The sequence below is a fragment of the Hevea brasiliensis genome, chromosome 3, assembly GCF_030052815.1.
Source record: "Hevea brasiliensis isolate MT/VB/25A 57/8 chromosome 3, ASM3005281v1, whole genome shotgun sequence".
Taxonomy (NCBI): domain Eukaryota; kingdom Viridiplantae; phylum Streptophyta; class Magnoliopsida; order Malpighiales; family Euphorbiaceae; genus Hevea; species Hevea brasiliensis.
The window spans coordinates 86,807,771-86,823,376 of record NC_079495.1 but is presented as its reverse complement, the minus strand read 5'-3'; the positions used below and the strand labels follow the sequence as shown (position 1 = coordinate 86,823,376).

General features: G+C 38.2%; 1 protein-coding gene across 1 annotated transcript; it reads right to left on the bottom strand.

The window, feature by feature from the left end:
- Positions 1 to 4,453: 4,453 nt before the first annotated feature.
- On the bottom strand, positions 4,454 to 5,666 carry LOC131178390 (uncharacterized). Its single transcript, XM_058143348.1, has 4 exons — positions 5,660 to 5,666; positions 5,497 to 5,573; positions 4,896 to 5,028; positions 4,454 to 4,773 (listed from the first exon to the last, which is right to left on the bottom strand). The coding sequence occupies exons 1-4, from the start codon at positions 5,664 to 5,666 to the stop codon at positions 4,454 to 4,456; spliced, it is 537 nt and encodes a 178-aa protein (XP_057999331.1).
- Positions 5,667 to 15,606: the final 9,940 nt, after the last annotated feature.

The following is a 15,606-nucleotide window of genomic DNA, read 5'->3' as shown; positions in this document are numbered from 1 at the left end:
GCAGGGACTTAAGCACATTTAACTATTTTCTAATCTATTTCTTTTAATTTGTTTCACCCTTAATTGACCAATTTAAGATTAAATTATGCCTCCTCACTTTAATTTAAGAATAATTTTAGACATTCCAGCCATCCAAATAGATGTTAGTCACTGGAATAATGGAATATATAAAACTACCTAAAGTGAGGGCATTATAATTCTCCCCTCTTTAAAGTAAATTTCATCTCGAAATTTACCTGTTAGGTGCCTCCAAACAATTGTGGGTACTGCTTTTTGATATCTTCTTCTTGCTTCCAGGTGGCCTCCTCACCAGAATGATTCTTCCACAACACTTTCACCAATGGAATTTGCTTGTTTCTCAGTTGCTTTGTCTCCTTTGCTAGAATTGTCACGGGTTCTTCATCATATGTGAGGTATGGGTTGACTTCAATTGACTCTAATGGCAATACATGTGAAGGATCATACCTTATACATGAAATACATTATGGATTTTATCTAGCTCCGGTGGCAAGGCTAATCTATATGCCAAAGGACCAACTCTTTCTAAGATCTCATATGGCCCAATGAAGCATGGACTAAGTTTCCGTTTTCTTCCAAACCACATGAGGTGCTTCCAAGGAGAAACCTTTAAAAATACTTTATCCCCAACATTATATTCTATATCCCATCTCTTAAGATCCACATATGACTTCTGTTTATCTGTAGCAGCTTTCAATTTATCCCTGATAATTCTGACTTTCTCTTCTATCTGCTGTACCAATTCCGAGCCAATTAATTTCCTTTCACCTACTTCATCCCAACACAAAGGAGTCCTGCATTTTCTGCCATATAAGGCTTCATATGGAGGCATTCCAATGCTCGAATGATAGCTGTTATTGTAAGAAAATTCCATCAAAGACAAATATCTATCCCAACTACCCTCAAAATTCATAGCACAAGCGCTAAGCATGTCTTCCAGTACTTGTATAATCCTCTCTTATTGACCATAAGTTTGTGGGTAGAATGTAACACCTTACTCCTCCGTAAGGCATAACATGATCCCGTAGTATACTTAATGAATTACCGAACTTCGCCTACCGATAACCCATTAAATACACTACAAGGGATTTTAAAACAATTTTATCTTCTTTTGAAGGTGGTGAGCACTTTTAATAGGTATTAAAAACTTTTAAGTTCATTTTAAAAACTAAGTAAAAATTTTGCCTCTTTTTATTTTTTTCACAAATTTTGTAAAAATTTTGGCAGAGTACCGTTTATAATTGAGAAAAACTAAAATTTAAAGATCTGTAAAAAGCACTTCCAATAATTTAGTTCACAACTCTCAACCTCCAAATAAATCTCAAACCAACACAATTCAACCAATTTCCATTCAGTGAAGTCCTCGTCAACTCAGCAGCTCACTCTGCTGCTTTTTCTTTTCCCTTATCTGCGACAGCAAATAAAGCTATCGTTGAGTATGATTTACTCAGTGGTGCACAATAATAAAAAAAATATTTAACATGTTGATATTAAACATTCACTAATAATAATAATTCAAACATTTCACAATCATATTCACAATTTTCGAATCACATTTATAACACAATTTTGTCAAATAATTTAACAAACACAGTGTTGCCAATCCATAAATATTGTGTTGCCAATCCATACACAATAGTTCTTGAAATTCAAAATTAACACAATACACTCACAATGCATAACAAATCAAGGTTTCAATGTGAAAACAATAGTTTAAAGTTATTGCGCACAAACTTGATTTGAGTTGCTTCTAGGCCTTGACTCAATTTGCCTTATCCTTTGTCCATGTTTTTTTTTCAACTGAAACACATAATTTTTAATATTTCAGTATCACAACTTATAATAATTCCAATAAATATATTCACACCTACTTAATTTGCTTAAAATAATGTTCTTTGAAGTTTGCATTTGGGGGTTACTATTCATGGCACTATTTAACTCAAAATATTGACTTTTTCATGCTTAATAGGTATGTAAATTCCAATTACACCCACATATCACATTTTGAGTGCCTAATTTGTTGGCTTTGGTTGCCATTTCAATTTCTAGGTCTCCTAAGAGAATTTTCAATTTTTCAGTTTTGGTCCCCTGTTTGCACTATTCCATTGGTCTAGTTACTATGGGAATTTGGCTAAGTGTCCCTCATCAAAGTTGTTCCTTATTGTCTTATCTTTAATTTTCTTTTTGAATCACTCCATTTGGAGTTTTTTAGCCCAAGATATGGTTATTTTTCTAAGGCTGGCCAGATTAGTTCAAACCCAGAATTCGGGGCACTTTCTTAGTTCTGGCAATTTTGGTGTGCTGACTGCAACTCACTTTTTGTATAGGTTATGGTCAGAATTTGGTTTTTTATTCTTCATAAAAGTTGTAGTGCTATGTCTCAGCTTTCCATCGGTATAAAATTCAGGTCATTTGGAACTTTCTACACTAAGTTATGGCCATTTGAACGAGTACTGTTCATATGATCAGTTTTATACAGTGGCAGTGTGCATTACCCGGATTTAACCTAATTGTTCACTACTTTAATGTCATTTTCTGGGCTTGGTTTCTACATAAAAATTGTGTCATTATGTGTCTACTTTCATATCCAATTGGCTTTATACCGATTAGGGTGGCAAAATTACAATTTTAGTCCCTGAAAGGGAACTAGGTCATACTGCCTAAAATTGACCCTTCTCCAATCTGAATTGCATTGCATTTCTAATCACTCAAATACATCTCAGTTGGTCCCAATTGACCATTTCTAACCTCAATTGGGGTCAATTGCATCAATTGACCATTTCCTTCAAATTTTCCCCCAATTTCAATAGGCTCAAGAACCCTAACTTTACAAATGTGTAATTTGGTGCAATTAAAGTATCTCACTATCTTCTACACACTTAATTAAGCTCACATACCATTTTTATCTCATCAAAATCACGCAAAACCCTAATTTGCTCATGTGCCAAAATTTCTAAATGGTCCAACATACTTGATTTGCTTGAATTTTCCATAATTTCTAAGTTAATTTTAACTACTTAACCATGAATTTGAAGAGAAATTAAGGAGAACAATCACTAACCTTTTCTTTGGATTTCAACTCTTCAATTCTCTCACTTTCTTCCTTCATTTCCCTCTTCAATCTTCTTGTCTAGTTGTAATAGCAAGATTTATCAAGAAAGTTGGGGGAATTTATGGTTAATTTGGGGGTTTAAAAAGCTTGAAATCAAGCTTTAATGGAGTTTTTTAAGAGAGAGAGGGAGGAGAGGGACGAGCCGGCCAATGTGGGGTTGAAGATGAAGAAATAGATTTTCAATTTTTTTTGTTTTATTCCCCATTTGACTTAGTCAATTTTCAATTAATTAAAATTTAATTATGATGTCATTGCTTATGTCACCACATGATATCATAATTTTCATTTTCTTCACTTTTTCTTTTTCCTTTATTTTTCCTTGGTTCTTTAATTTAATCTTATATTTCAAACTTTTAATTTCTCTAATTTTATTAGACAGTTAGGTCGTGAGTTACCTCTAGGGGTGAATTGACCAATTTTCCCCTCGCCGGTCTGATCCGGTTTGCCATTAATTCAGTGTTTCTTCTAGAACCCTGACCTAATTATTTAACCTACTTATCAGCTCTTTTCTATGATTTTCTCTTTTCCATAAGGTTCGCCATAGTCCTTAGGACTGCGGTGTCACAATTTCCCGTTTAAAATTAGGATTACAATTGACCTCGCAGTCACTTTCGGGTAAGGTCATCCATCGCTGGGACCTATGACTCATTTAACCTTTTATGCTTTGTTTTTCTTATTTATACTTCACTATCTGGTAATTACTATTTATTTTCATTCAGGGCTTTTCTAGTTGACTTAAACATAGTTCTAATTCTTTTAATTGTCCGGACTGACACTAGTCATCGGAACAGTGAAATATACTAGGTTATGCATATAGGGGTGTTACATAGATGCAGTGCTGAAGTTCACTCTAGTTCCTAGAGCTTTCTGTAGACTACTCTAGAATCTGAAAGTGAACCTTGGATCTCTATCCGACATAATAAATACTGGTACTCCATGTAATCTCACCACTTCATTAATATATAACTCGGCCAATCGAACTAGCCTGTAATCCATTCTTACTGGCAAAAAGTGAGCTGATTTAGTCAATCTATCAACAATCACCCAAACGGCATCATGATTCCTTTGAGTGCACGAAAGTCCTGTTACAAAATCCATTGTGATCCTCTCCCATTTCCATTGGGGAATAGGCAATGGGTTTAGTAGGCCTGTTGGAACTCATGTTCTGCTTTAACTTGTTGATAAGTTAAACATTTTGCAACAAATTCAACAATGTCTCTTTTCATACCTTGCCACTAGTAATGCTCCTTCAAGTCTCTATACATCTTTGTTCCCCCCGGGATGCATGGCAAATGGAAAATCATGTGCTTCTTTTAGAATAAGTTATTTCAACTCAATATTATCTGGTACACACATTTGACCTTGAAACATTAACATTCCATCCTGGCTAATAGTGAATCCAGGTTTCTCACCTTGCTTGACTTTTTCAACTAGCCTTGCATATCCCCTATCGTTTTGTGCTGCTTCCTTAATCTGCTTGGTCAATAATGGTTTGACTTGCAGATTTGCCTGGATACACCCATCCGTATCAAACAAAAGTTGGGCGTGCATTGTTCTCAAATCATGCACTATCTGCAATGGAGTAAGCTTCAATCTGGCTATTGATTTGCAGCTTAACGCATCAGCCATTGCACTAGCTTTCCCTAGGTAATAGTCAATCATACAGTCATAATCCTTAATCAGCTCTAACCACCTCCTCTGCCTTAAATTCAACTCCTTTTGGGTGGTAAATATTTTAGGCTTTTATAATCTATGAAGATATAACACTTCTCTCCATACAAATAATGTCTCCAGATCTTTAATGCAAAAACAATGGTAGGAAGTTCCAGATAATGAGTAGGATAATTCCTCTCATGTGGCTTGAGCTGGCATGAAGCATATGCAATAACATTTCTATCCTACATCAATACATAGCCAAGGCCATTATGAGAAGCATCACTGTATATGATGCAATCTTTACTTGGGGTAGGTAAGGTCAGGACTGGAGCTTCTGTTAAACAAGTTTTCTATTTATCAAAACTCTCCTAACATTTATCCGTCCATTAAAACTTTACATCCTTCCTCAACAATCTTGTCAAGGGTGATGCTATCATGGAAAATCCCTTTACAAAATAGCAATAATATCCAGCCAACCCTAAGAAACTGTGAACTTCAGAAACATTCTGAGGTGGCTTCCAATTAAGGATAACTTCTATCTTGCTGGGATTTACTTCAATTCCTTCTGTAGACACTATATGTCCCAAGAAAGCAACTTACTCTAGCCAAAATTCATATTTGGATAATTTAGCATACAACTGCTTCTCTCGGAGTGTCTGTAGAATTATCCTCAAATGCTTGTCATATTCTTCTGCGTTCTTAGAATAAACCAAGATATCATCAATGAATACCACCACAAACTGATCCAGGTATGGCTGGAAGATTGTATTCATCAGGTTCATGAAAGCTGCAAGTGCATTAGTTAACCCAAATGGCATCACCAAAAATTCATAATGACCATATCGGATTCTGAAAGCTGTCTTTGGTATATACTCTCCATCTTTACTCTTAACTGATAATATCCCAATCTTAAGTCTATCTTGGAGAATACTGCCGCACCCTTCAATTGATCAAATAAATATTCAATTCTAGGTAATGGATACCCATTTTTCACTGTCTCCTTATTCAGCTATCTGTAGTTTATACACAGATGAAGAGTGCCATCCTTCTTCTTCACAAATAACACTGGTGCTCTCCATGGTGAAACACTAGGGCTTATAACCCCTTATCCAGTAATTCTTGCAGTTACACCTTTAACTCTTTCAATTCAAAAAGTGACATTCTATAGGGAGTAATAGATATTGGTTCAACTCCAGGCAAAGTCTCAATTTCAAACTCCACTTCTCTCTAGTAGTAACCCTGACAGATCATCTAAAAACACATTCGGGAAGTCACACACTGTAGGAATGTCTTTAATATCAGGATTCCCTGCACGTTTGTCAACTATATGTGCCAGGTATGCCTCACACCCTCAACGCATCATCTTCCTAACTAGTGCTATCGTGATCACATTAGATGACAACATTTGGCTTTCTCCTTATACTGTCACATTAGTATGCTCTGGAGTCTTCAGACTACAGTCAATTACAGCATGATGTCTAGCTAGCCAATCCATGCCCAAAATGACATCAAAATCTCTAAAAGGCATCTGAATTAAATCAGACAAAAAGATGCTGCCTTGTAGATTCAAAGGGCAATCTCGATATAATCTATTCACTATCACTTCCTGACCCAAGCGACTCGATACTAACACATATTAAGTCATCTTCACATAATCCACGTTAGCATAACAAGTAAGTGCAGAGCTAATGTAGGAATGAGTAGAACCAAGATCAAACAATACTAATGCATCATGATCAGAGAGTGAGAATTTACCAATAACCACGTTAGCTGCTTCTGCACCCTCTCTCTATCTCATAGCATATACTCTAGCTGGTGCACCTAATTGCTCTGGCTGGTTTATAGTACTCTGGCTACCAACTTTACTACCTCAAACTCTACCTCAACCTCTACTAGCTATCTGAGATACATTAGGTATAGACATTGGTGTAGATCCTTCTAATGTAGTATGGGTAATTTCTCTCCTTGGACTAATGCAATCTCTGGCAAAGTGTCCAGTGCCTCTATAATTATAACAAATCCCCGATGCCATCGTGCATACACCTCCATGCATCTTACCACAGGTATTACAAGGGCGACCATATGCAGGAGCTTGAGTCGTAGTCACTGCTGGTCTAGATTGCCTAGATACTGGTAGTCTGGGACTCCCTGTCTTATATGAAAATGAACCACCAAATTTTCTCCTTTTGCTAGAGGAGCTGCCCATACCAAGAAAAGTCTTCTTGGCTATGCTTTGCTGTTTTTTTTCCTTCTCTCTCCATAGCTTCTTCATTATTGATTCTCTCCTGTTATAGTGCATTAGAAATCAAAGCTGAAAAATCCTCATACTGGAATCCTGTGACTTGCCTCCTAATGCTGGGTTTGAGACCCTGCTCAAATCTCTTACATCCTTTTCGATTGGAAGTAAGAATATCCCTAGCATAGTAACTTAATCTGGTGAACTTCCAGTTCATATTCAGCCACAGATTTGTTTTCCTGCTTAAGTCTCGGGAATTCTTGCAATTTAGCATTTACATAGGCTACTAGAATATATTTCTATTTAAACTCTCTGAGAAAATCTGCCCAAGTCAGTCTGAGAGGTTCTGCCATACTGCCAGGAATATTTTTCCACCATTCATAAGCATCATCATATAACATGTAAATTGTATAATTAACCTTCTGTGCATCAGTGCATTGCATCTGTTTGAATACCCTCTCCATCCTTTCCAGCCATTTCTCCATAACCAAGGGATCTGTAGTGCCTTTGAATTCCACAGCACCATATTTACCCAGTTTATCATATTGTTTACCAGGTTGCTACTGCTATTATTGCTATTGCTATTGCTGTTGGCCAATCATGGCACTGATAATGGCAGCTACTTGTTCTAGTGTTAACCCCGGTATGGCTACTGGTGTGTAACACCCCCGTTTGCATAGCCTGGTAGATTTCACTGTTCCGGTGACCGGTGTCGGTCCGGACAATTAAGGGGATTAGAACCATACTTAAGACAACTAGAGAAGCCATAAACACCAATAATTAGTGATTTCCAATTAGTTAAGTATAAATAAGAAAAACAGAACATAAGAAGTTAAACGAGCCGAGAGTCACGGCTATGGGGGACCTCCTCAGGAACGACTACGAAGTCATTTTAAACTCAATTTTCGAACCGTAAAATGTGACGCCGCGGTCCTTAGGACCATTATGAACACAGTGGAAAAGAGAAAATCACGAAAAGGAACTGTTAAGTCAGTCAAATAATTCGGTCAGGGAGCCAAAAGAAATATGGAATTATTTGCAAACGGGGATGAACCGGCGAGGGGCAATTTGGTCAATTGACCCCGAGAGCTGACTCCTGACCTAACTGTCAAATGAAATCGGAGAACAGAAAATTTCCGAATCGACAATTAAATTAAAGAACTAATAGAAAAAAATAAAAAAAAAATAAAGGAAAATCAAAAAGTAAAAAGGTGATGACATCATGCATGATGTCATAAACAAATTAATTAAATTATTTATTAAATTGATTTTTGGTCTTCCATAAGCCAAGTTTATAAAATAAAAGAAAAGGAAAAAAAAAATGTTCATCTTCCCACTTTCCCGTCCACACTCTTTCTCTCTCTCTCTCTCTTTTCTCCTTTGTTCCTCCATAGCCATGAAAAATCAAGCTTTTAAAGCTTGAATCAACCCCATAAATCCCACAAATTTCTTATGTAAATCATATTGTTGGATATTGACAAGCTTATTGAGAACAAAAAGAAAGAAGAAATTAGAAGAATTGGAGCTTTTGGAAAAACTTCAATTGAAGTAAGTTGATCCAACCTTTTCTTTAAGTAAAAATGTTTGAATTAGAGTAGAAATGGATAGAATAACATGAAAAATTGAGAAAATTATGTATGAGAACAAAGATGTAAATTTCAGCCAACCATGGGATTGTGAAGTGTTGATATGTTTTAGTTCAAGTAAATGTGTGTACAAGCCTAATTGAGCAAGTAGATGTGATTGGCACACTTTGATTTGATGAATTTTAATAAATTAGAAATTAGGGTTTGAATGTTAGGGTTTGTGAACCAAAATTTGGAGAAATGAGTAAATGGCATGTTTGACCTAGTGTGAGGTGAAAAATGGTCAATAATGACCAAAGGAAATGTGTGGGAATTGTTAGAATGGAAGTCAAATTCGTAGGTCAAATGGTCAGGCTGCTGGCAGCATGACCAAACCAACTTTGAAGGATCAAAACGGAAATTTTACAAGTCCAATTGATATGCCACCAATTGGGGATGAAAATAGACATAAAAGGGCACAATTTTCATTAAGGAACCATGCCCAAAAATTGACCAAAACCAACAAGTTTAATGACCAAAATGTGGTATGTGGGTGAAGTTGGAGTTCCCATACCTATTGAGCCTTAGAAAGTCAACTATTTGACTTGAATAGTGCAGTGAATAGTAACCCAAAACACAAAATTTAAAGAACGTCGAAATTAACACGTTAGAGCTAGGTAATTGTGAAGCTAAATTTATTTTGGATTTATGTTAAGTTCTAGTACTGAAACATTGTAAAATTGTGTGTTTCAATTGAAAAGAATATCGGGAAGGAACCCGAGGAACCGAGTCGAGGCTAAGGGACGACTCGTTTGAGGTTTGTGCACAATAAACCCTATTTAAACATTTTACCCTTGAAAAATTGATTTAGCACGCATTATGAATTTATGAACTTTTGTGTTGCCACCTTGTGATCAAATTGTAACTTTGGAAATTGATTTGATTTTTGTATGCAATATTTGAATGAAATGTTTGAAATGGATTTTTGATTCACACTTAGCATGACTTTTTCTTTTTATTCCTCCTCCATTTATGGGGTTGAGATCTTTTATTTTCATCCCTCTCTGGCTTGGGTGTTGAGGTTGTAGATCAGATGAGTACTCATTAGCTAGCTAGCCACCTCCCTCATTGATTTCGATTAATGGGGTTGTAGATTGCTTTGTCGTGGTGTACAACGCGGTATTGATCGGAAATTTTGTGTCATGGCTTAAGTTGTGTATGACTTTGGCAACACTGTGTTTATGAAATTGTTTGACTAACTGTGTTTAATGGATTATTTGACAAAATGGTGTTATTATGAACTTTGATCATTATTGAAATGTGATTGAGAAACATTTGAATTGTGTTTGGCAATGAATGATTTATTTATGGCATTTTAAATTTTTATTGTGCACCACTGAGTATTTTTATACTCAGCGATGGCTTATTTTGCTGTCGCAGATAAGAGCAAGGAAAAAGCAGCAGAGTGAGCTGTGATTAAATCGAGGATTACATTGATCTTTTGTACGGGTATTATTTTATACCCTTGTAGATAATCTTGATGTAAATATAAAAATGTTGTATGTATCAATGTAGTTGAGCAGTTGTAAATAAATTGTAATAATATTTTTTTGGATTCTCTTCTGTAAATTTAATATTTGTTCATGTGCATTTTCTGCTTTATGCTTGGTGAATGGAAATATTAAATATTTTGAGATGAGAAAACTTGATTTGTATTGTGAAATTATTTTGAAGTGCATTGAATTGAAATGATTGAGTTATTGAAGGTTGGGAGTTGTGAAATATTTTTGGAAGTGCTTTTTACAGGTCTTTGAAGAACTGGTTTCTCAAAATACAGAGGGAACTCTGTCAAAATTTTTATAAAATTTGCGACAAAATTAAAATGGACTAAAATTTTTATTAGTATTTAAACTTGAATAAATGATTTTAAATTCTTATCAAAATGCTCACCACTTCCAAAATGTAAGAAAATTATTTTAAAATCCCTTGTAGGATACTTAATGAGTTATCGGTAGGTGAAGTTCGGTAGTTCATTAAGTATTCTACGGGATCATGTTATGTCTTACAGAGGGGTAAGGTGTGACATGTTTTAGTGGTATCAGAGCATGGTTTTTCAATAAATTTTGACTACGAGTATGAACATTTTATTGATAAGTATAACTGCTCAAGTGTCTTTAATTGATAAATATGATATATTTACATCATGAATATGTACTAACGGAGGTCAACCTCCTTGTGTTTAATCTCAGGAAGTAGAAAATTTGAGAAAATGGAATGGAAGGAGGAGATCATTCCGAAGAATAATCTATTGAGGCTGAGGTTCAAGAGGAAGCCCCAGCACTCCAGAACATGAGTGGGTCAGCCACTCCAGCTCCTGCACCAGCACCGCAGTTTCCTGCTCAATTTGTACAGCAGATGGCTGCGTTCTTCCAGCAAATGGCGGGTAATGTGCCATCCCCAGTTCAAATGCCAGTACCTGTAGCACAACCACAGCCCTCAGCTCGGCAATATGAAAAACTGATGAAATTTGGGGCCACCGAGTTTAAAGGCACTATGGATACACTGGAGGCAGAACAGTGGTTGGAAAGAATGGAATGAGTTTACAGAAAACTGAAGTGTACGGAAGAGATGAAGTTCGAGTATTCCGTTTCCTTGTTACAAGGGGATGCATATGGATGGTGGAAGACCATCCCCCACAGCCTGGTCGAGCCACCTGTGCTGACATGGACAGACTTCCTGAGGGAATTCAGGCAGAAATGGGTTCCTGATGCATATGTAGATAAGAAATTGCAAGAATTCCTGAGTTTGAAGCAAGGGGACCGAACCATAGCAGAGTATGAGAGAGACTTCTCAAGGCTAAACCACTATGCTGGAAGCTTAGTCTCCACCCCCAGAGACAGATGCAAGAGGTTTGAGTCCGGGCTAAGGCAGAGTCTGAGAATGCAAGTTGTGGGTTTGGACATCGAATTTTCTTTGAATTGATCTCACAAGCCTTGGAATTAGAAAGGATAGAATCCGAAGGGGCAGTGAAGAAGGGTTCCCAAGAGAAAGAGAAGGCTGAAAAGACTACTGGACAAACATCTGGAAGTGGTTCTGGCAAGAGGAAACAGTTTGGGGGATCTAGCTCCTGTAGAGGCAGAGGCAGATTTTCTGGCCAAAGACCACCTTGGTCTGGTCAGCCGACCCAACAAGCTTCTCGAGGATCTCTATCGGTCCGGCAGTGTGAAACGTGTGGTAGAACTCATGGTGGGGTTTGTTTCAAGGCTACTGGTGCATGTTTTAACTGTGGAGGAAGCGGACATTTCGCTAAGGATTGCACTAGTCCGCGCTGGTCTGGATCTTTTGCCACATCTGAAGGATCAACCCAAGTCTCTGCACCTAGAGGGTCACCGTCAGTTGCTAGAGGTAGAGGCAGAGGTAGGGGTCCTGGTAACACCCCTGGAAGTCAAAGCACTGTTAACCAGCCAACACCCAGTGGCGCACCAGTCAGAGTGTATACCATGCATCAGAGGGAGGAAGCTGAAACATCAGATGTAGTAGCTGGTATTTTCTCCATCCTTGACCAAGATGTGTATGTGTTATTTGATCCTGGCTCCACGCATTCGTATGTTAGTGCTAGTGTGATGTGTCCTACTGCTATTCAGTGTGTACCAATGGACTATGATGTGCTAGTAACTAGTCCATTAGGCCAGAAGGTCAGGGTAAATAGGCTATATAGGGACTGTCCTTTGGTGATCCAAGGACACACTTTTCTGTCTGACTTAATTGAAATGCCCTTCAGAGATTATGACATTATCTTGGGCATGGATTGGTTAGCCAGGCATCATGCCATGATTGACTGTAGACTAAAGACAGTCACTTTTGGTCTTCCTCAGTATGGTGATGTAGTAATACATGGGGAGAGGCAGTTATTTCCTTCAAACATCATTTCAGCTGCACTGGCCAGAAAAATGATTAGAAAAGGGTGTGAGGCGTACTTGGCACATGTGATAGACACCCAAGTGGGGAGTCCAGCACTAAAGGACATTCCTACTGTATGTGACTTTCCGGATGTATTTCCTGATGAATTTCCAGGATTACCTCCAAAAAGAGAGGTGTAGTTTGAAATTGATGTTATGCCTGGTGTGGACCCAATCTCCATAACACCATACAGAATGGCACCAGCAGAACTAAAAGAATTGAAAGTGCAGTTGCAAGAGCTACTTGATAAAGGCTTCATTCGCCCTAGTGTGTCACCTTGGGGAGCGCTGGTGTTATTTGTAAAGAAGAAGGATAGCACTCTCCGGTTATGCATTGACTATCGGCAGTTGAATAAGGTGACGATAAAGAATAGATACCCATTGCCCCGTATTGATGACTTGTTTGATCAGTTAAGGGGTGCAGCTGTATTCTCCAAAATTGACCTGAGATCAGGTTATTATCAGCTGAAAGTACAAGAGCAGAGTATTGCTAAAACTGCCTTTAAAACCCGCTATGGCCATTATGAGTTCTTGGTCATGCCGTTCGGGTTAACTAATGCTCCGGCTGCTTTTATGGATCTGATGAACACTATCTTCAGACCATACCTCAACCAGTTTGTTGTGGTATTCATAAATGATATATTGGTTTATTCGAGGAGTGCAAAAGAGCATGATAGACATCTGCGGATTGTACTGCAGACTTTGAGGGAGAAACAGCTATACGCCAAATTGTCGAAATGTGAATTTTGGCTGAAGGAGATATCCTTTTTGGGGCATGTAGTAGCAGAAGAGGGTATTAAGGTAGATCCTAGCAAAATTGAAGTTGTCCTTAATTGGAAGCCACCCAGAAATGTCACAGAGATTCGCAGTTTTCTGGGTTTAGCTGGATACTACTGTAGATTTGTGAAGGGATTCTCCATGTTGGCATCTCCATTGACTAAGCTACTTAGAAAGGATGTGAAATTTCAGTGGACGGACAAATGCCAGCAAAGTTTTGATGAATTGAAAAGATGTTTGACTGAGGCTCCAGTCCTGACTTTACCTACACTAGGTAAAGAATATACAGTTTACAGCGATGCTTCTCATAATGGGTTAGGTTGTGTGTTGATGCAAGATCGAAATATCATTGCTCATGCATCATGCCAGCTAAAACCGCATGAGAGGAATTATCCGACACATGACTTGGAGCTTGCAGCTATTGTGTTTGCACTTAAGATCTGGAGACATTATTTGTATGGGGAGAAATGTTACATCTACACAGATCATAAGAGTTTGAAGTATTTGGGCACTCAAAAAGAGTTGAATTTTAGACAGAGGAGATGGTTAGAGTTAATAAAAGATTATGATTGTCTGATAGACTATCAGCCAGGGAAAGCTAATGTTGTGGCTGACGCCCTAAGTCGCAAGACTATGGCAAGTCTACAGGTTACCCCTTTGTCTTTGGTACATGAGTTGAGATCATTACATGCCAGTTTAGAGATTAATGATGAGGGGCAGACAGCAGTTGCATGGCATGTACAGCCAGTGTTGATTGATCGATCGTAATGGTCGCCGTAATGATGAAAAGTATTAGAAGCTGTTGGAAGAAGTCAGACAGGGCAAGAAACCAGAGTTCTCAATCCGAGATGATGGTCTATTGCTACACCAGGGTAGAATATGTGTTCCTAATAATGTTGATTTGAGGCAGATCATTTTGAAGGAAGCACATGAGTCTCCTTTTGCCATGCACCCTGGTGGTACAAAAATGTATAGAGGGCTAAAGGAGCATTACTGGTGGATGGGTATGAAGAGAGATGTGGCAGAGTTTGTATCCAAATGCCTAACTTGTCAGCAAGTAAAGGTAGAGCATCAAGTGCCAACTGGGTTGTTACATCCACTACCAGTGCCAGAATGGAAATGGGAAAGAATAACAGTGGATTTTGTGATGGGACTTCCGAGAACACAGAAGGGTCATGATGCAGTATGGGTCATTGTCGACAGACTAACTAAGTCTGCTCATTTTCTGCCAGTTCGGATGGACTACAGTTTAGAAAGATTGGCCAGGTTGTACATTGATGAGATTGTGAGACTGCATGGAGTGCCAGTATCCATTGTATCAGACAGAGATCCTAGGTTCACTTCTAGATTTTGGGGTAGTCTTCAGAGAGCCCTAGGAACTAGATTGAACTTCAGTACTGCATTCCACCCACAGACAGATGGCCAGTCTGAAAGGGTAATTCAAATCTTGGAGGACATGCTACGGGCTTGTGTGATTGAGTTTGAGGGTAGTTGGGATACACACTTGCCTTTGATTGAGTTTGCTTACAACAACAGCTACCAATCAAGCATTGGGATGCCTCCATATGAAGCTTTGTATGGTAGGAAATGTAGAACCCCGTTGTGTTGGGATGACGTGGGTGAAAGAAAAATGATTGGACCCGAAATTGTTCAACAGACTGAAGAGAAAATCAGCGTCATCAGAGGTCGACTTAAAGCTGCATCAGACCGTCAGAAGTCCTATATTGATTTGAAAAGAAGGGATATTCAGTATGTAGTGAGTGAGAAAGTTTTCCTCAAAGTTTCTCCTTGGAAGAGAATTATGAGATTCGGCAGGAAGGGGAAACTAAGTCCTCGTTTTATCGGGCCATATGAGGTATTGGAAAGAGTGGGTCCTTTGGCATATCGTTTGGCACTACCTCCAGAGTTGGAGAAGATATATAATGTCTTCCATGTGTTTATGTTGAGGAGGTATCGATCAGACCCATCTCATGTACTACCAGTAGAAGAAATTGAAGTAAATCCAGGCCTCTCATATGAAGAAGAACCCATAAAGATTCTGGCTTATGAGACGAAACAGCTATGGAACAAGCAGATACCATTAATAAAAGTGCTGTGGAACCATCATTCGGGCCAAGAAGCTACTTGGGAACGAGAGGAGGACATGAGGAGACAACACCCACAGCTGTTCAGAGATTGATACCAGGTAAATTTCGAGACGAAATTTATATTAAGGGGGGGAGAAATGTAACACCCCCATTTGCATAGCCTGGTAGATTTCACTGTTCCGGTGACTGGTGTCGG

Coding starts and splice junctions, on each gene's coding strand:
- LOC131178390 (XM_058143348.1), bottom strand. Junction 5,029..5,496: donor TATTCATTGATGATATCTTG/GTTTATTCTAAG, acceptor GTATTGATGTAG/GATAGAAATGTTATTGCATA. Junction 4,774..4,895: donor TTATTTGTATGGAGAGAAGT/GTTATATCTTCA, acceptor ACTATTACCTAG/GGAAAGCTAGTGCAATGGCT.